Genomic DNA, 20,085 nt, shown 5'->3' with positions numbered 1-20,085 from the left:
TGAAACAACTCCACACTTTTCAAAATCAGCTCTCAATTAAAGTTGTGTGGAGAAAAAAAATCACAGAAGAAGACATATTAGAGAAAACTTTTACTACGTTGCATGCCTCGAATGTGCTCCTGTAGCAGCAATATCGAGAGCGTAGATTTACAAAATATTCTGAATTAATATCAAGTCTTCTTGTTGTTGAACAAAATAATGAGCTTTTGACGAGAAATCACCAGTCTTGTTCAACTGGATTTGAACCATTCCTTGAAGTGAATGCAATATCATCCCAAACTCGTGGACCTGGACAAGGACGACGACGTGGTCATGGTCGTGGAAGAAATCCCCAATACCATGGTTCTTATAGTAATAATTCTCAGAAAATGAAAGTCTCATTGTACCACCAGAAGTGGAACAATACTGAGACAAAATAAGAAAATGAGAAGCGTTTACAAGATAAACCTCATAAGAACCATGAGAATAATTGTTATAGATGTGGTATGAAGGGACATTGGTCGCGTACCTGTCATACACCCAAACATTTGGTCGACTTGTACCAAGCATCAATAAAAGCAAAAGGAAAAGAGATAGATATGAACTTTACCGATGGTGATGGATTGGACCTAACCTGCTATGACATTGATTTCTTTGGAGGTCCCAATGAAACCATTTGATAAATGATGAGAAAATTAACATTGATTGATGTTACTTTATGTATGAAATAATATATTATTATGTCTCATATTTACATTTGATTTTCTTTTGTTATTTACATTATGCCTTGTTTTTTTTTAGTTATATCTGAAATCCATGTGTTATTTGGTCTCAAGATGAATGAGAATGATGTATGTCTCGTAGACTGTGCGACCATGCACACAATTCTTTGAGATAAAACATATTTCCTCGAATTGACATTAATAAAAGCTAATGTAAGTACCATATTTGGTACTACAAACTTAGTTGAAGGCTCTGGAAGAGCAAACATAATGTTGCAAAATTGAACTAGATTCCATATAAATGATTCTTTATATTCTAGCAAATCCAGAAGAAATTTGCTCAGTTTTAAAGATATCCGTAGAAATGGATATCATATTTAAACTATGAATGAAGATAATGTAGAATATCTATACATTACTTCCATTATATCTGGTCAGAAGCTTATAACGGAAAAACTCATAGCTTTCTCCTCTGGGTTGTATCATACAACTATAAAGCCTATTGAATCATATGTTGTCGTGAACTAGAAGTTCAATGACCCAAAAGTTTTTGTCCTTTGGCATAACATGCTAGGTCACCCAGGGTCTTCAATGATGTGTCGAATAATCGAACACTCACACGTTCATCTACTAAAGAACCAGAAGATTCTTTTGCCCAATGAATATTCATGTGCTGCTTGCTCACAAGGTAAATTGATAGTTAGACCATCTTTTACTAAAGTCATATCTGAGTCACCAGTCTTTTTATAAAGAATACATGTGGACATATGTGGGCCTATCCATCCACCATGTGGACCATTCTGTTATTTTATGATCTTAATAGATGCTTTTACTAGGTGGTCACATGTTTGTCTCATTTCTACACGTAACGTTGCCTTTTCTAAACTTCTTGCACAAATAATCAGATTACGAGCACAATTTACAGATTATCCAATTAAGACAATACGCCTTGATAATGCTGGCAAATTTACTTCTCAAACATTCATTGACTATTGCATGTCAGTAGGGATAAATATTGAGCATCCTGTTGCTCATACTCATACCCAAAATGGTTTAGCAGAATCCTTCATCAAACGTCTCCAAGTAATAACTCGACCATAACTAATGAAAACCAAATTAGCTACTTCCGCCTGGGGACATGCTATTATGCATGTTGCAGCTTTAGTCCGTATTCGACCTACAACTTACCATGAATACTCCCTTTCACAACTTGTGCTTGAAAAACAACCAAATATTTCTCACTTACGAATCTTTGGTTATGCAGTATATGTACCAATTGCACCTACACAATGCACTAAAATGGGTCCCCAACAAAGACTTGAGATTTATGTAGGTTTTGATTCTCCATCTATCATAAGATATGTTGAACATTTGACATGCGATGTTTTTACACCCCGCTTTACGGATTGTCATTTTAATGAGAGTTTTTTCCTGTCATTAGAGGGAGAAAAGTTGATTCCTGAAGAATGACGAGAAATTAGTTGGAAGGCATCTACTATGACCCATCTTGATCCTCGTACAAATCAATGTGAACTAGAAGTTCAAAGGATCATTCATTTGCAAAATCTTGCAAATCAATTACCAGATGCATTCATTGATACAAAGAAAGTGACAAAGTCACATATTTCGGATGCAAATACTCTAGCACGGATTGATGTCCCTGTAGGACAGTTAACAAATGAATCTAAGATACACCTGAAGCGTGGTAGACTTGTCAACTCAAAGGATGTAACTCCCGGAAGAGGAGAACCTAAGAAAAACTTGACACTCTAGAAAATGCCATTAAAATGACTGACCAATTTCAATTTGATAAATCTATAGCCCTAAAAGAGGCACAAATAATGCAGAAACCCCTGAAGAGGCACATATTGAATAAGAAGCTCCTAAAGAGGCACATATTGAATAAGAATCCCCTTAAGAGACACATATTGAACGAGAAGTCCTTGAAGAGGTACATATTGAACAAGAAACCCTTGAAGAGGCACATATTGAACTAGAAGCCCCTGAAGAGGCACAAGTACCTGAAAATTGTGAGATCTCAGTAAATTATGTACACATGAGAGAAAAATGGGATTGAAATAATATTGTTATTAACAATATTTTTGCTTTCCAAGTGGCCTCTGATGTCATAAGATGAAGATCCCGAACCACGAAATGTGGAAGAATGTCGACATAGAAATGATTGGCCAAAATGGAAAGAAGCTATATAGGCAGAGTTAAACTCATTAACAAAACGAGAAGTTTTTGGACTTGTAGTCCAAACACTTGAAGATTTAAAGTTTGTTGGGTACAAATGGGTATTTGTACGAAAACGCAATGAGAATAATGAGATCATAAGATATAAAGTGCGATTAGTAGCACAAGGTTTCTCGCAGAGACTTAGTATTGACTACGAGGAAACATATTCTCCCGTCATGGACGCAATCACATTTCGTTTCTTAATTAGTTTGGTAGTCTCAGAAGGACTGGATATGTGTCTCATGGATGTTATTACAACATATTTATACGGATCCATGGATGATGATATATACATGAAAATCCTTGAAGGGTTTAAATTGCCTGAAGCAAATAGTTCAAAGCCTCATAGCATGTACTCAATCAAGTTACAACGATCCTTGTATGGATTAAAGCAATTTGGATGCATGTGGTACAATCGCCTTAGCGAATACTTGCTAAAATAAAGATATGTGATTAACTCTATATGTCCATGCATCTTCATTAAGAAATCAGAAACCGGATTTGCAATTATTATAGTGTATGTTGATGACTTAAATTTTGTTCGAACTCCTGAAGAGCTCACAAGAACAACAAATTACTTGAAAAAGGAATTTGAGATGAAAAATCTCGGAAAAACAAAATTTTTTCTCAACCTGCAAATTGAGTATTTTCCAAATGGAGTCTTAGTACATCAATCAACATACATTAAGAAAATTTTGAAGCATTTTTATATGGATAAAGCGCATCCTTTAAGTTCTCTAATGATTGTCCGATCACTTGATGTGAAAAAAGACCTATTTCGTCCTTGTAAAAAAAAATGAAGAATTACTTGATCCTGAAGTACCATATCTTAGTGCTATTGGTGCACTTATATATCTTGCCAATTGTACACGTCCAAACATTGCTTTTTCTATCAATTTATTAGCAAGATACAGTTTCGTTCCAACTCGAAGACATTGGAATGGTATCAAACATATATTGCGTTATCTTCGCGGAACTACTGATATGAGTTTATTTTACTCAAGGGAATCAAAGCAACAATTGCTTGGATATGTAGATGCAGGATATCTTTCAGATCCACATAAAGGTAGGTCACAAACAGGGTATGTATTTAATTGCAATGGTGCTACTATTTCATGGAGATCTGTCAAACAAACAATAGTGGCCACATCATCAAATCATTCAGAAATACTGGCAATTCATGAAGCAAGTCGTAAATGTATATGGCTAAGATCTATGATCCAACATATTCGGGAATCATGTGGACTCTTCTCTATCAAAGGTGAACCGATAATATTATTTGAAGAAAATGTTGCATGCATTGCACAAATAACAAGGGGTTATATTAAAGGAGATAGAACTAAACACATTTCACCAAAATTCTTTTATACTCATGAACTCCAGAAGAGTGGTGAAATTGATGTGCAACAAATATGCTCAAGTGATAATCTAGCAGATTTATTCACAAAATCGTTGCCAACCTCAATATTCAAGAAGTTAATATACAAGATTGGAATGTGTCAACTCAAAGATATCGACATGAGGAGGAGTATGCTTGTAAAAGGGTGTTAGTGTACTGTACCTTTTTTTCCCCTTTGACTAGGTTTTGTCAAATTGGGTTTTACTAACAAGGTTTTTAATGAGATAGTCCTAACATACCAAGAGCAACTTAAAGAATTATAAGAATGTTGCACTCTTTTTCCTTCGCTAGGTTTTTCCCATAGGGTTTTTTACTAGCAAGGTTTTAATGAGACATATTCTTCAATGTGGTGAACATCCAAGGGGAAGTGTTATAATTGAAGTAATGAATGCCACCACATTAATTATAATAAATGTTAATTAAGTATTATTTATGACTTCCATTAATACTCATTAATGGAAACCATTAACGTTATTTATGAGTTCCATTAATATTCATTAATGAGAATATTAATGGAAGTCATTTGGAAAGCCTATAAAAGGACTTCCCATCCCCTGTAATATGTATCCCTAAGCAAGAAAGAAATTTCTTACTTTCTCTCATTCTTTCTTACTTTCTCCTATTCTCTCTGTTTTTCATTCTCTCAACTTTCTCAACTCTCTTTTCTAATTTCTTCTTCCCTATTATATATCAAAGTAAGATATATTTCATCTCTACTACTTTGATTTGCATTGTATTTGTCCTTATTTTACAACACTTTTTTTTTTAAAAAAATAAAACATTACAAATAATTTTTGGAAAAAATGTTTTTGAAAATAAATCTTGAAAAAAAAAATATACATATATTTTTAAATACTAATTTTATTCTCATTATTAAATTATTTTTTTGTTAAAAATTCATCATCTTTTCTATTTTGAAAATAATAAGACTGTTTATACTATGTGAAAATTCTATTATACAATTTCACTTAAAACACTTGTGAATGATGTGAATCATATAATTAAAGTAAAATAATAAAAATATTATCAAGGTCCGAACAATGTGATAAGTGCAATGAAACCCCACCAATAATTAAGATTGATATTAAACTTTAGTTTAATATATATGGCTTCCATCCCTGAAAATACTCTATTTCGCATTTTAAGTTTTACATGCTTCTAATTGAATGTCTACCTAAATTAATAATTCAATACAGTAAGCTTGTTCTTTTGATGAGCCAAGAAGAGGTGGAGAGTTTTGGTGTTGGAAAGTTAAGGGTATGTTTCTGAATTATTTGTAACTTAAAAGGCTTGTTTGGTAAAAAATTTTTTGGCAAATGAGTATTTCAAAAACAAAATTGAAGTGTTTTTTTTTCCATGTTAAGAATTTTGGTAGCATATATAAGTATATTTTGTGTATTCTATTGATTCCTTCAATGGACCTTGGCTCGAGCATATAACAAGAATTCTTGAATTTCCTTGGAGATTCTTGATTGGCGTTGAGGTAAGTTTAGCCTGGCTATGTAAACTGTTTTTAATACTTGAGTTCTCCCATAGAATTTGATTTTGAAAATAATTGAGAAGAACAAAGTGTTAAAAAAAAAACCTATGTTTTAAAAAACATTGTGACAGAAACCGTATTTGGGTTGTACTTCTCTGGAAACCTTTGATCTTTTGAAATTTGTTAGGTGGGAAAGGGGCTTGAGATGCATTAATTTTCAACAGCAAGTGTAATATCAGAAAAACTGTGCCAATAATCCAATGATCTAAAATCAAAGCCACTTGCAGTGACGATTGTTGTCCCACATTAAGCTTTGCCACTGTGAGGGTGGCTCCTCCTATATTATGGTAAAAACTAACGAGTATGAATATCAAGGGTTGTTAATGCAGTACTCAGTCAAAAAAGATGTCTATATATGAAATGACAAGATCAACATATATAACCCTGTCATCATCACCCATTCACTATTCCAAGAGATAAAAAGACGAAGATTCCAAACACTCAACTTTTGTATATACGATCAAAGGATAGTGAATTATGAAGGTTCTTCTTTTAGGCACGAGGCCAGCCTCCAGGCCCCTCTAATCAGTACTCTACTTTTCTTGACTTCCCTGTCAATGGTTAATTGTTTTAAAATTCACAAACCCTGTCTTTTTCAGCAATGGGATGGAACTTGGAAGAAGAGTACTCACTCTTTATCAATGTAAACACACTAATATTTTATGCGGTCAGTGCACCCACATGGCCATTACGCGGTTCGTATTCGCCTATAAATCACCTCAACTTGGGACATAGAAAGTCACAGACTTGCACAACAAAAAACCACACCTCATAATTTCATTAACAGAGATAGAGAGGATGAAGGTATGTTTTATATGCTTGAGAAAGTTTAATTTTCAGTTCTCCTGATCAAGTAGTTGATATATAGGTGTCGTGATAATTTTTGTTGGGTTTGCAGCAAAAGGTAGTGATCAAGGTCAGCTTCAGTGGTGAAAAGAAGTCCAGGACCAAAGTTATGCAGGCTGCAGTTGGTGTACCAGGTAATATATGTAGTTTTAATTTGCTTGTACTGTGCTGATCATTTGGTGTGAGTTTAACTATTATTAAACAGAGTCTTAATATTAAATTAGATAACAGTACCTTTTCGTTGAATTTTTGGTGGGACAGGTGTTGAATCAATAGCTTTTGGAGGTGAAGACAATGATCAAATTGTAGTAATTGGTGATAGCTTGGATTCAGTTAACTTGACATGTCTACTAAGGAAGAAAGTCAGGTTTGCTGAACTTTTAAGCGTCTCATCGGTGGAGAAGGAGGAGGAGGAGGAGGAGGAGATGACTGAACCTGGGGTGCAGCCGATGGTTTGGCCAACTCTTCAAGCTGGTGTGCCGCAGTATTATTACACAGTTGTTCCAGATAACCGCAATGAACCATGCAGTATCATGTGAAGCTCATGGAAACCAACCAACAAGGAATACTCATATTTGTAATACAAATCTCAGTTTGCAGGAATGGGGATTAATTGAGTTGTGCCTCAGTAGAATCGAAAATAGAATTATTGTATTGTATTATGTTAAAATTAGATATGTAGTTTGTTTGAAGAATATAAATTTTGTTGAAAATGAAGCTATAATTTAATGATCTACCATGAACAAGAACTCCAGCATCTTTCCTTATTTTACACTATAGATTGAAAACTGAAAGTATGACGTAAGATTCATTAGTCATGAAATTTTAATAATTTTATATTTATAAAAGTTGACATGTGTTAAAGGTTGTTCTTTCATACCCACTGTTTATTTCGGGTACCTACCAACATTTGAATCAATAATAAAATGACAAGTGTAAAGTTTATATTATTAAAAAATTTTAAAAAAACTTATCAAACCGGTAAAATTACTATTGATGAGAAATAATTACATACATCTCATACATACTAAATATTACAATTTTTTTTATATAATTTATTATTAAATATCAAATATAATTATTATTTAATGAACTACCTAACTCTATCTAAAAAAAATTCTACCAATTGCCCTTATACTTGCATTATTCATATATACAAAAGGGGACACTAATTTAATATGAAAATTAAATAGTTTCAACTATCAGATTACAAAATATATGGGATGTGTTTTGATAAATCAAATTTAAAGATCAAGTTCGAAACATTTTGACGAAGGGCACATTGTAATGTGATGTTCTCCTTTTATAGGAATAAGATAGACTTGTGCCTCAAGATATGTATGTTATGGTTAAGATTCAACATGTCAGTCAAGCTAGAAAATGGAAAAAAAACAAAGGACACAGAAATATAAAGACTAAGCCAAAAGGAAGAGGAGACACTTTCTCCAACTTTAATTTGATACCAGGTGTAAAATGAGATATGAAAAGTAGTCAGTCATTAAGGTCATTCCAAAGTTCTCAAATGAACATTATGGCTTTTTTGGCCACGTTTTTGGAAAATATTTATAAAAAAAACTGTTTTTACGAGAATTCTAAAAACCAATCTCAATTGTTATTAAAAATAAAATTTTATTTGAAAAACTAGAATATTTAAAGTAGTTTTCTCAATTTTTTTCAATTGTTACTTAAATCATAATTAAAATATTGTGATATAGTGCCAAAATAATGAAATATTGAGTTTCGGTGGACCTTGACATAATATATAGGAGAGAACTATCGATGTACCGATATTTAAATAATTTATCGAGAATTTCATTGATTTTTTTGGCATTTTACTGATTTTTTGCTGCCATTTCGGGATACTTTAGGGCAGTTAATGGGCTATGTGGTCAAACTTCATGATTTTTCGTCATATTTCGTGATATTTTGGGGCAATCAACATGGGTAGTGCAGCCAAAAGGTTCACCATGCATTGAACCAACCACTGGGTCAACTTTGCCCCTTATCATGTAGGTTGCACCAAATATATATAGACTAAGACTCATCATATAAATATAATATTAAAAGAATATTTTAAAAAATAAATTAATTATAATTATTTTATAATTAAATAAAATTTTTTATCTAATTAATTATCAAAAATATAAAAATTATTGTGATAATTTTCTTCATAGTATTTTTAATATCATTAATATATTAAAAATTATATAGATATCATTGTTTATTTTATATCATTTAATACAATTGAATTAAATAGATTACAATTTTAATATTAAATATATTTTTAAATTAGATATATTATAATAAAATACCATAATATTATTATTGAATAATATTTGATATAATTTAATAATTAATGTACACTTATAAAATTTATATTTTTTATTGATGCATATAATATTATTACAAAATATGATAAATTATATTATAGATATATCAATTTCTTGAACAAATCAACTTAAAAATATTTGTTATACTTATAATTTTATTTTTAAGAGTTTTTTTATTTTTATATTTTCATAAGTTTTGATAAATTTTAGGTTTACTAGTATTTTGTATCAAAATATTTATCGATATATCTATGATATAGATATATCTATAAAATGGAAGTATCAATATATCCATAATTACTAATATTTTCATCATTGTTAAAGTAGTTTATAAAAGATAATTGAAGACATCTTAAATACGTTTTTAAAAAACAACATATTTTCATAATAAATTAAAAAAATTACTTTTTGTTTGAAAGAGTAGAAAATCGTTTTGAAAACAGCTTCCAACACAGACAGCATGTTCTCTATTTAAGCACATATATTTTAATGCAATTATTATCATCAGTACTGTAAATGGGAATGTGAAACCCCTAATAAGTGAAGATACATGGTAAAATGCCTATGGCTCACATTCTCCTAAATTTGGTGGTTTAATTCTGCTACACATTTTTCTCATATGTACTATAGACTTCAAGAGGCATGCAACTGGAGGAGGGAAGATATGTGCCATGTTTGGAGCATATGTTGAAAAGCAGCATATCCCTTCCATTATCAACATTACAAAAACCGGAAACACGAAAAGGTAAAGACTGATATTCCTAGAGTATGGAAGGTTTAAAATTGGGAATTCATCAACTTTTATATATATATATATATATATTTATTTGTAGTAGGTCAACCCCCGAGACCCTCTTAGTTACTTTTACTTTTCTTGACTTCTCCTGTAATGGTACGTTTATTGTTTTAAAATCCACAAACCTTTTGTGCATTGGCATAGAATAATACTAGTCTTTATCGATGTGACAACTCACCCACATGGTGATTACGCGGTGGAATTTGCCTATAATCTCCTGATGATAAATTGGTACATAGGGTCAAGAGTCAGGGTCAAGAGTCATACAATAGAAGATCCCAACAAACAGTTACATCAGCAAAAGACCATTTGGGAAATTCTGCATGCTGCTCGAAGAAAGATGAAGGTATGTGTCCTAAGAAGGCATGGATACTTGAACTCATTTTCAGTTATATCACATTTAATGTAGATAAGTTCCATTGGTGCATGTGATATTCCACGTGGAAAGAGGAAAAAATTCATAATATTATATATAGACTTCTTTTAATCATGTAGATATGTTGTGATTGTTCTATGAGTTCAAAATAGACAATATTTAAATTATTGGAAATAGGTCATTACAAATAATATTTAGAGTTGCACACGACCTCCGTGATTACATATTTCACATCGGATAAGTGACAAAATTCTTGACATTTATATATGTATGGTGGATGTTTTTAAAGCTGTGATCAGGGCCTAATATCTGGGGGTTTTAAAGCAATATTATATTAGACACGAAAATATCACCCGGCAGAGCAATCATTGTGATATGAAACTCATTTTTCAGCATATTGGCAATTCATGAAGCAAGTCGTGAATGTATATGACTAAGATCTATGATCCAGCATATTCGGGAATCATGTGGACTCTTCTCTATCAAAGGTGACCTGACAATATTATTTGAAGAAAATGCTGCTTGCATTGCACAAATAACATGAGGTTATATTAAAGGAGATAGAACTAAACACATTTCACCAAACTTCTTTTATACTCATGAACTCCAGAAGAGTGGTGAAATTGATGTGTAATAATCTAGCAGATTTATTCACAAAATCGTTGCTAACCTCAATATTCAAGAAGTTAATATATAGGATTGAAATGCGTCAACTCAAAGATTTCGACATGAGGGGGAGTATGCTTGTAAAAGGGTGTTAGTGTACTATACTTTTTTTCCCTTCAACTAGGTTTTGTCCTACTGGGTTTCACTGACAAGGTTTTTAACAAGACAGTTTTAACATACTAAGAGCAACTTAAAGAATTATAAGAATATTGCACTCTTTTTTCTTCGCTAAGTGTTTCCCATAGGGTTTTTTAGTAGTAAGGTTTTAATGAGACATATTTTTCAATGTGGTGGACATCCAAGGGGAAGTGTTATAATTGAAGTAATGAATGCCACCACATTAATTATAATAAATGTTAATTAAGCATTATTTATGAGTTCCATTAATATTCATTAATGAGAATATTAATGGAAGTCATTTGGAAAGCCTATAAAAGGGCTTTTCATCCCTTGTAATATGTATCCCTAAGCAAGAAAGAAATTTCTTACTTTCTCTCATTCTCTCTGTTTTTCATTCTCTCAACTTTCTCAACTTTCTTTTCTGATTTCTTCTTCCCTATTATATATCAAAGTAAGATATATTTCATTTCTACTACTTTGATTTGCATTGTATTTGTCCTTGTTTTATAACACTTTTTTTTTAATAAAACATTACAAATAATTTTTAGAAAAAATGTTTTTGAAAATAAATCTTGAAAAAAAAACAAAAATATACATATATTTTTAAATACTAATTTTATTCTCATTATTAAATTATTTTTTTGTTAAAAATTCATCATCTTTTCTATTTTGAAAATAATAAGACTGTTTATACTATGTGAAAATTCTATTATACAATTTCACTTAAAACACTTGTGAATGATATAATTAAAGTAAAATAATAAAAATATTATCAAGGTCCGAACAATGTGATAAGTGCAATGAAACCCCACCAATAATTAAGATTGATATTAAACTTTAGTTTAATATATATGGCTTCCATCCCTGAAAATACTCTATTTCGCATTTTAAGTTACTCTATTTCGCATTTTAAGTTTTACATGCTTCTAATTGAATGTCTACCTAAATTAATAATTCAATACAGTAAGCTTGTTCTTTTGATGAGCCAAGAAGAGGTAGAGAGTTTTGGTGTTGGAAAGTTAAGGGTATGTTTCGGAACTATTTGTAACTTAAAAGGCATGTTTGGTAAAAATTTTTTTGGCAAAAGAGTATTTCAAAAACAAAATTGAAGTGTTTTTTTTCCATATTAAGAATTTTGGTAGCATATATAAGTATATTGTGTGTATTCTATTGATTCCTTCAATGGACCTTGGATTGAGCATATAACAAGAATTCTTGAATTTCCTTGGAGATTCTTGATTGGCGTTGAGGTAAGTTTAGCCTGGCTATATAAACTGTTTTTAATACTTGAGTTCTCCCATAGAATTTGATTTTTGAAAATAATTGAGAAGAACAAAGTGTTAAAAAAAAAACCTATGTTTTAAAAATATTGTGACAGAAACCGTATTTGGGCTGTACTTCTCTGGAAACCTTTGATCTTTTGAAATTTGTTAGGTGGGAAAGGGGCTTGAGATGCATTAATTTTCAACAGCAAGTGTAATATCAGAAAAACTGTGCCAATAATCCAATGATCTAAAATCAGAGCCACTTGCAATGACGATTGTTGTCCCACATTAAGCTTTGCCACTGTGAGGGTGGCTCCTCCTATATTATGGTAAAAACTAACGAGTATGAATATCAAGGGTTGTTAATACAGTACTCAGTCAAAAAAGATGTCTATATATGAAATGACAAGATCAACATATATAACCCTGTCATCATCACCCATTCACTATTCCAAGAGATAAAAAGACGAAGATTCCAAACACTCAACTTTTTTGTATATACGATCAAAGGATAGTGAATTATGAAGGTTCTTCTTTTAGGCACGAGGCCAGCCTCCAGGCCCCTCTAATCAGTACTCTACTTTTCTTGACTTCCCTGTCAATGGTTAATTGTTTTAAAATTCACAAACCCTGTCTTTTTCAGCAATGGGATGGAACTTGGAAGAAGAGTACTCACTCTTTATCAATGTAAACACACTAATATTTTATGCGGTCAGTGCACCCACATGGCCATTACGCGGTTCGTACTCGCCTATAAATCACCTCAACTTGGGACATAGAAAGTCACAGACTTGCACAACAAAAAACCACACCTCATAATTTCATTAACAGAGATAGAGAGGATGAAGGTATGTTTTGTATGCTTTAGAAAGTTTAATTTTCAGTTCTCCTGATCAAGTAGTTGATATATAGGTGTCGTGATAATTTTTGTTGGGTTTGCAGCAAAAAGTAGTGATCAAGGTCAGCTTCAGTGGTGAAAAGAAGTCCAGGACCAAAGTTATGCAGGCTGCAGTTGGTGTACCAGGTAATATATGTAGTTTTAATTTGCTTGTACAGTTGTACTGTGCTGATCATTTGGTGTGAGTTTAACTATTATTAAACAGAGTCTTAGTATTAAATTAGATAACAGTGCCTTTTGGTTGAATTTTTGGTGGGACAGGTGTTGAATCAATAGCTTTTGGAGGTGAAGACAATGATCAAATTGTAGTAATTGGTGATAGCTTAGATTCAGTTAACTTGACATGTCTACTAAGGAAGAAAGTCAGGTTTGCTGAACTTTTAAGCGTCTCATCGGTGGAGAAGGAGGAGGAGGAGAAGATGACTGAACCTGGGGTGCAGCCGATGGTTTGGCCAACTGTTCAAGCTGGTGTGCCGCAGTATTATTACACAGTTGTTCCAGATAACCGCAGTGAACCATGCAGTATCATGTGAAGCTCATGGAAACCAACCAACAAGAAGGAGTACTCATATTTGTAATACAAATCTCATTTTGCAGGAATGGGGATTAATTGACTTGTGCCTCAGTAGAATCGAAAATAGAATTATTGTATTGTATTATGTTAAAATTAGATATGTAGTTTGTTTGAAGAATATAAATTTTGTTGAAAATGAAGCTATAATTTAATGATCTACCATGAACAAGAACTCCAGCATCTTTCCTTATTTTACACTATAGATTGAAAACTGAAAGTATGACGTAAGATTCAATAGTCATGAAATTTTATAATTTTATATTTATAAAAGTTGACATGTCTGTTAAAGGTTGTTCTTTCATACCCACTATTTATTTGGGTAACTACCAACATTTGAATCAATAATAAAATGACGTGTAAAGTGTGTATTATTAAAAATTTTAAAAAAATCTTATCAAACCGATAAAGATTACTATTGGTGAGAAATAATCACATGCTTCTCATATGTATCTAAATATTATAACTTTTTTTTAGAATTTATTATTAAATATCAAATGTAATTATTATTTAATGAACTGCCTAACTCTATCTAAAAAAAATCCTACCAATCGGTCTTATACTCTCATTATTCATATATACAAAAGGAGATACTAATTTAATATGAAAATTAAATAGTTTCAACTACCAAATTACAAAATATGTGGGATGTGTTTTGATAAATCAAATTTGAAGATTAAGTTCGAAACATTTTGAAGAAGGGCACATTGTAGTGTGATGTTCTCCTTTTATAGGAATAAGATAGACTTGTGCCTCAAGAGATGTATGTTATGGTTAAGATTCAACATGTCACTCAAGCTAGAAAATGGAAAAAAACAAAGGACACAGAAATATAAAGACTAATCCAAAAGGAAGAGGAAAGGCAAAGAACTTTAATGATCATCTATACTTTCTCCAACTTTAATTTGATACCAGGTGTAAAATGAGATATGAAAAGTAATCGAGTCATCAAGGTCATTCCAAAGTTCTCAAGTGAACATTATGGTTTTTTTGGCCACGTTTTTGGAAAATAGTTATAAAAAAGCTGTTTTTACGAGAAGTCTAAAAACCAATTTCAATTGTTATTAAAAATAAAATTTTATTTGAAAAACTAGAATATAAAAAATAGTTTTTTCAATTTTTTTTCAATTGTTACTTAAATTATTGCAATTAAAATATTGCGATATAGTGCCAAAATATTGAGTTTCGGTGGACCTTGACATAATATATAGGAGAGAACTATCGATGTACCGATATTTCGATAATTTAGCGAGAATTTCATTGATTTTTTTGGCATTTTACTGATTTTTTGCTGCCATTTCGGGATATTTTAGGGCAGTTAATGGGCTATGTGGTCAAACTTCATGATTTTTTGTCATATTTCGTGATATTTTGGGGCAGTCAACATGGGCACTGCAGCCAAAGGTTCACCATGCATTGAACCAACCACCGGGTCAAGCTTGCCCCTTATCATGTAGGTTGCACCAAATATATATAGACTAAAACTCATCATATAAATATAATATTAAAAGAATATTTAAAAAATAAATTAATTATAATTATTTTATAATTAAATGAAAAATTTTCATCTAATTGATTACCAAAAATATAAAAATTATTGTGATAATTTTCTTTATAGTGTTTTTAATATCATTAATATATTAAAAATTATATAGATATCATTGTTTATTTTATATCATTTAATACAATTGAACTAAATAAATTATAATTTTAATATTAAATATATTTTTAAATTAGATATATTATAATAAAATATCACAATATTATTATTGAATAATATTTTATATAATTTAATAATTAGTGTACACTTATAAAATTCATATTTTTTTACCGATTCATATAATATTATTACAAAATATGATAAATTATATTATACATATATCAATTTCTTGTAGAAATCAACTTAAAAATATTTGTTATACTTATAATTTTATTTTTAAGAGTTTTTTTATTTTTATATTTTCATAAGTTTTGATAAATTTTAGGTTCATTAGTATTTTATATCAAAATATTTATCGATATATCTATGATATAGATATATCTATAAAATGGAAGTATCAATATATCCATAATTACTAATATTTTCATCATTGTTTAAAGTAGTTTACAAAAGATAATTGAAGACATCTTAAATACGTTTTTAAAAAACAACATATTTTCATAATAAATTAAAAAAATTACTTTTTGTTTGAAAGAGTAGAAAATCGTTTTGAAAACAGCTTCCAACACAGACAGCATGTTCTCTATTTAAGCACTTATATTTTAATGCAATTATTATCATCAGTACTGTAAATGGGAATGTGAAACCCCTAATAAGTGAAGATACATGGTAAAATGCCTATGGCTCACATTCTCCTAAATTTGGTGGTTTAATTCTGCTACACATTTTTCTCATATGTACTATAGACTTCAAGAGGCATGCAACTGGAGGAGGGAAGATATGTGCCATGTTTGGAGCATATGTTGAAAAGCAGCATATCCCTTCCATTATCAACATTACAAAAACCGGAAACACGAAAAGGTAAAGACTGATATTCCTAGAGTATGGAAGGTTTAAAATTGGGAATTCATCAACTTTTATATATATATATATTTATTTGTAGTAGGTCAACCCCCGAGACCCTCTTAGTTACTTTTACTTTTCTTGACTTCTCCTATAATGGTACGTTTATTGTTTTAAAATCCACAAACCTTTTGTGCATTGGCATAGAATAATGCTAGTCTTTATCGATGTGACAACTCACCCACTGGTGATTACGCGGTGGAATTTGCCTATAATCTCCTGATGATAAATTGGTACATAGGGTCAAGAGTCAGGGTCAAGAGTCATACAATAGAAGATCCCAACAAACAGTTACATCAGCAAAAGACCATTTGGGAAATTCTGCATGCTGCTCGAAGAAAGATGAAGGTATGTGTCCTAAGAAGGCATGGATACTTGAACTCATTTTCAGTTATATCACATTTAATGTAGATAAGTTCCATTGGTGCATGTGATATTCCACGTGGAAAGAGGAAAAAATTCCTAATATTATATATATATATATAGACTTTTTTTAATCATGTAGATATGTTGTGATTGTTCTATGAGTTCAAAATAGACAATATTTAAATTATTGGAAATAGGTCATTACAAATAATATTTAGAGTTGCACACGACCTCCGTGATTACATATTTCATATCGGATAAGTGACAAAATTCTTGACATTTATATATGTATGGTGGATGTTTTTAAAGCTGTGATCAGGGCCTAATATCTGGGGGTTTTAAAGCAGTATTATATTAGACACGAAAATATCACCCGGCAGAGCAATCACTGTGATATGAAACTCATTTTTCAGACATGACATGAAGCACTTGTGCCTTAGCAATATATATAACAGAGTTACTGTATTTTTGTTGTGTTAACAATAAATGCAATTCCACGTTATCATGAATGATGATGGTTCTTTTACTGATGGGTAGTGGCTCCATGACAAGGGTGAACTGAGGCTCCGATCTGGAGAAAGAAGTGGATGATTTGATTTCTTTGGGACATTGAATTGCCCACAAAAGTTGAAGTGCAAAGCTTGAACCGTGTGACCCATGGCTCACTACAGCATAAGAAGTTTGGTTAACTAGAAGTCTAGAGTTCTAGTCCCTTTTGTCTCTTTATTCGTCATCTATCTTATCCGTACTCCACGCTTAAGCTTTTAAGTCCTAGAAGACATCTATTATTTCTTTCCTCTATTATTTAGAGAACAAGGACTGCTTTTAAGTCCCAGAAGACATCTATTCTTTCCTCTATTATTTAGAGAACAAGGACAAAACGACAAGAGATGATATAGGTCAGCGAAGAGAACACGAACAAGAGAGAAGGAGATACTGACAGCCAGAAAAGAGATGATATAGGTTTTCTTTCCTCTATCATTTGGAGCTTATTTGAGGGTTTGTTAGTAGTGTTTCCATTAAAAGTACTTTCAATAAAAGTCACTTGGTATTTAGATATAAAAAAATGTTTTGATCATGTTTTTGTTGTAACAAACAAATAAATTTTTGAAACAGTCACTTATCAAATTATATTTATATAAACCCAATTTCCTTTCCCATGGCTATGATACCATGGACACCTAAGGGAACCGCTTATTCTCACGTTTATCCGGTAGGGATAAAGGAACTTGATTTTATATATATTTATTTTAGAATCATTTCAAATGATATTTAGATTTTAGTACAAGGAAATACTCAGAAAGTGTTTTTAACCCTCTCAGAATCACACTCAAACATGCAATCATAATATCATTGATGCGTTGCTATTTTGTTTTATGAAATTAAAGGTCATACTATCAGTTGAAAAAAATTGAGATCTTCAAATCTATTTTTAATTAAGTTGATTTCTTATAAAAAACACAATGATATCTACATTAAAATAAGAAGAACTATGGAATGGTTCAACCGACATGCATATCTCAGGAATAGTGGTGATGTCAATGACCTAAAATTTGAGAGACGGCAGCACTACGGCACTATCCATTTGAGGTGAAGGCAAATACAAATTGAAGCGTCCGCGTCGAGAAAAGAAACATAACCCTACCATGATCACCATTCCAAAAAAGAGTAACATAAAAAGGTGAAGAGGCTCCAAAAGTATGAATGATTTGTTGAATATGTCAAAGCTCAATGAATGAAGGCTCTCCATTAACAGTAATTAAGGTCCCTAGAATTACTCTATTTTTCTCTTCTCCAGTCAATTGTCACATGTTTTCAATCCACGAAACTTTCATGCAATGAGATGGAAGGGGCCTTGGTCTTTATCAATTTCATTTAGTTGGGAACTCGTCAAATTTTATATTTATCAGGGGCTAATGAATGAAAAGCTTCTTTATTAGCAGTAGGCCAACCCCAAGACCCCTCTAATTACTCTACTTTTCTTGACTTCTCCAGTCAATTATGGTCTATTGTTTTAACATCCACAAGCCTTTTATGCGATGGGATGGAAGAACAATGTGAAAACTCACCCACATGGCGATTACGCGGTTGATATTTGCCTATAAATCTCTGGATCAATTGGTACATAGAGAGTCACAATAGAAGACCCAACAAACACTTTCACCAGCAAAAGACCAGTTGGGAAATTCTGCTGCTTGAAGAAGGATGAAGGTATGTGTTCTAGGAGGGAATAGCTACTAATTGGACTGATTTTCATTTATATCACCTCTAGTGCTGATAAGTTCCACTGGGTTGCAGCAAAAGATGGTGATCAGGGTCTCTGTGACTGGTGAAAAGAAGAGCAGGTCCAAAGCAATGCAGACTGCAGTTGGAGTACCAGGTAATATTTCACTACCACTATGCTGTTTTGCAGTGATTCTTCTTAAACAAAGTCTTCGTACTGAAGATAAGAGTGTGCCTTGTGGCTGAACTTTTGGTGCTATATGTAGGTGTTGAATCAATAGCTTTGGAAGGTGAAGATAAGAACCAAATTGTTGTTATTGGTGACAGTGTTGATTCAGTTAAATTGACATGTTTATTAAGGAAGAAAATCGGGCCTGCTGAACTTCTGAGCGTCTCACCAGTTGATGAGAAGAAGCAGAAAGAGAATATGACTGAATCAGGGGTACTGCAGCCAATGGTTTGGCCACCATATCAAGCTGGTGTGCCACAGTATTATTACAGTGTTGTTCGTGAAGATAAAAACAACTATGACACTTGCAGTATCATGTGAGACATGAAAGAAAATTACCAAGCAGATCACCGTGATATGAATCTCATTTTTCAGAATGATCTATATCAGAGTTACTGTATTTTTCTTATGTCAAGATATAGAAGAATGATTTTGTTTGTATTAGTTCACTTGAAAATGATGCTTTTTTAATCTATCCAGAAATGAAGATCATGTAGAGGAATAATTTAAAAGATGACTGTTGAAATATGGACGCACATATGTAACATAGTTCGTGATTAAGCTATTCACATTCACGTATTTGTTTTGTATCGGTTTTCTAAAGTATGGGCCACCTTATGTGTAGAGCCCAATGCCATCACGGGTCTTAGATGATGAGCCTAAGACATGTGAGGCCCAATAGTCCAAAGGGTATGGTCCCTAAGGCATAGAGGGTATATAAGGTCAAGTGTTTGTTCCCTTTTGAATATCTTGGAATAGAACATAATACGTTCTCTCCCGCTCCCATCGTCAGAGAGATTACATAAACGGTGGACACCCCTCTACAGCCTTAGAAGATCCGTACTTCTTCATCAAGCACACAATGGACTCAGGTTAGTTCCCTATTAGGAGATTAAGGCATGATTTTCTAATGTTTGATATATATATTTAGTTTCTATTTTGGGTGATAATGGAGAAT

General features: G+C 31.9%; 3 protein-coding genes across 3 annotated transcripts; all 3 read left to right on the top strand.

The window, feature by feature from the left end:
• The first annotated feature begins 6,604 nt into the window (after positions 1-6,604).
• Positions 6,605-7,455, top strand: LOC117932759 (heavy metal-associated isoprenylated plant protein 46-like). The gene is made up of 3 exons (XM_034854087.1): positions 6,605-6,682; positions 6,777-6,858; positions 6,986-7,455. The coding sequence occupies exons 1-3, from the start codon at positions 6,677-6,679 to the stop codon at positions 7,261-7,263; spliced, it is 366 nt and encodes a 121-aa protein (XP_034709978.1). The 5' UTR covers positions 6,605-6,676; the 3' UTR covers positions 7,264-7,455.
• Positions 7,456-13,098: 5,643 nt separating this feature from the next.
• On the top strand, positions 13,099-13,903 carry LOC117931817 (heavy metal-associated isoprenylated plant protein 47-like). Its single transcript, XM_034852885.1, has 3 exons — positions 13,099-13,125; positions 13,220-13,301; positions 13,437-13,903. Exons 1-3 carry the CDS (start codon positions 13,120-13,122, stop codon positions 13,706-13,708), a joined length of 360 nt encoding a protein of 119 aa, XP_034708776.1. The 5' UTR covers positions 13,099-13,119; the 3' UTR covers positions 13,709-13,903.
• A 4,917-nt stretch (positions 13,904-18,820) lies between these two features.
• On the top strand, positions 18,821-19,456 carry LOC117931815 (disease resistance protein Pikm1-TS-like). Its single transcript, XM_034852883.1, has 3 exons — positions 18,821-18,886; positions 18,974-19,055; positions 19,165-19,456. The coding sequence occupies exons 1-3, from the start codon at positions 18,881-18,883 to the stop codon at positions 19,446-19,448; spliced, it is 372 nt and encodes a 123-aa protein (XP_034708774.1). The 5' UTR covers positions 18,821-18,880; the 3' UTR covers positions 19,449-19,456.
• The last annotated feature ends 629 nt before the right edge of the window (positions 19,457-20,085 follow it).

Source organism: Vitis riparia, chromosome 15 (genome assembly GCF_004353265.1).
Source record: "Vitis riparia cultivar Riparia Gloire de Montpellier isolate 1030 chromosome 15, EGFV_Vit.rip_1.0, whole genome shotgun sequence".
Classification (NCBI taxonomy): Eukaryota; Viridiplantae; Streptophyta; class Magnoliopsida; order Vitales; family Vitaceae; genus Vitis; species Vitis riparia.
Note: the sequence above shows the minus strand (reverse complement) of the source record. Positions and strands in the feature narration are given on the sequence as shown.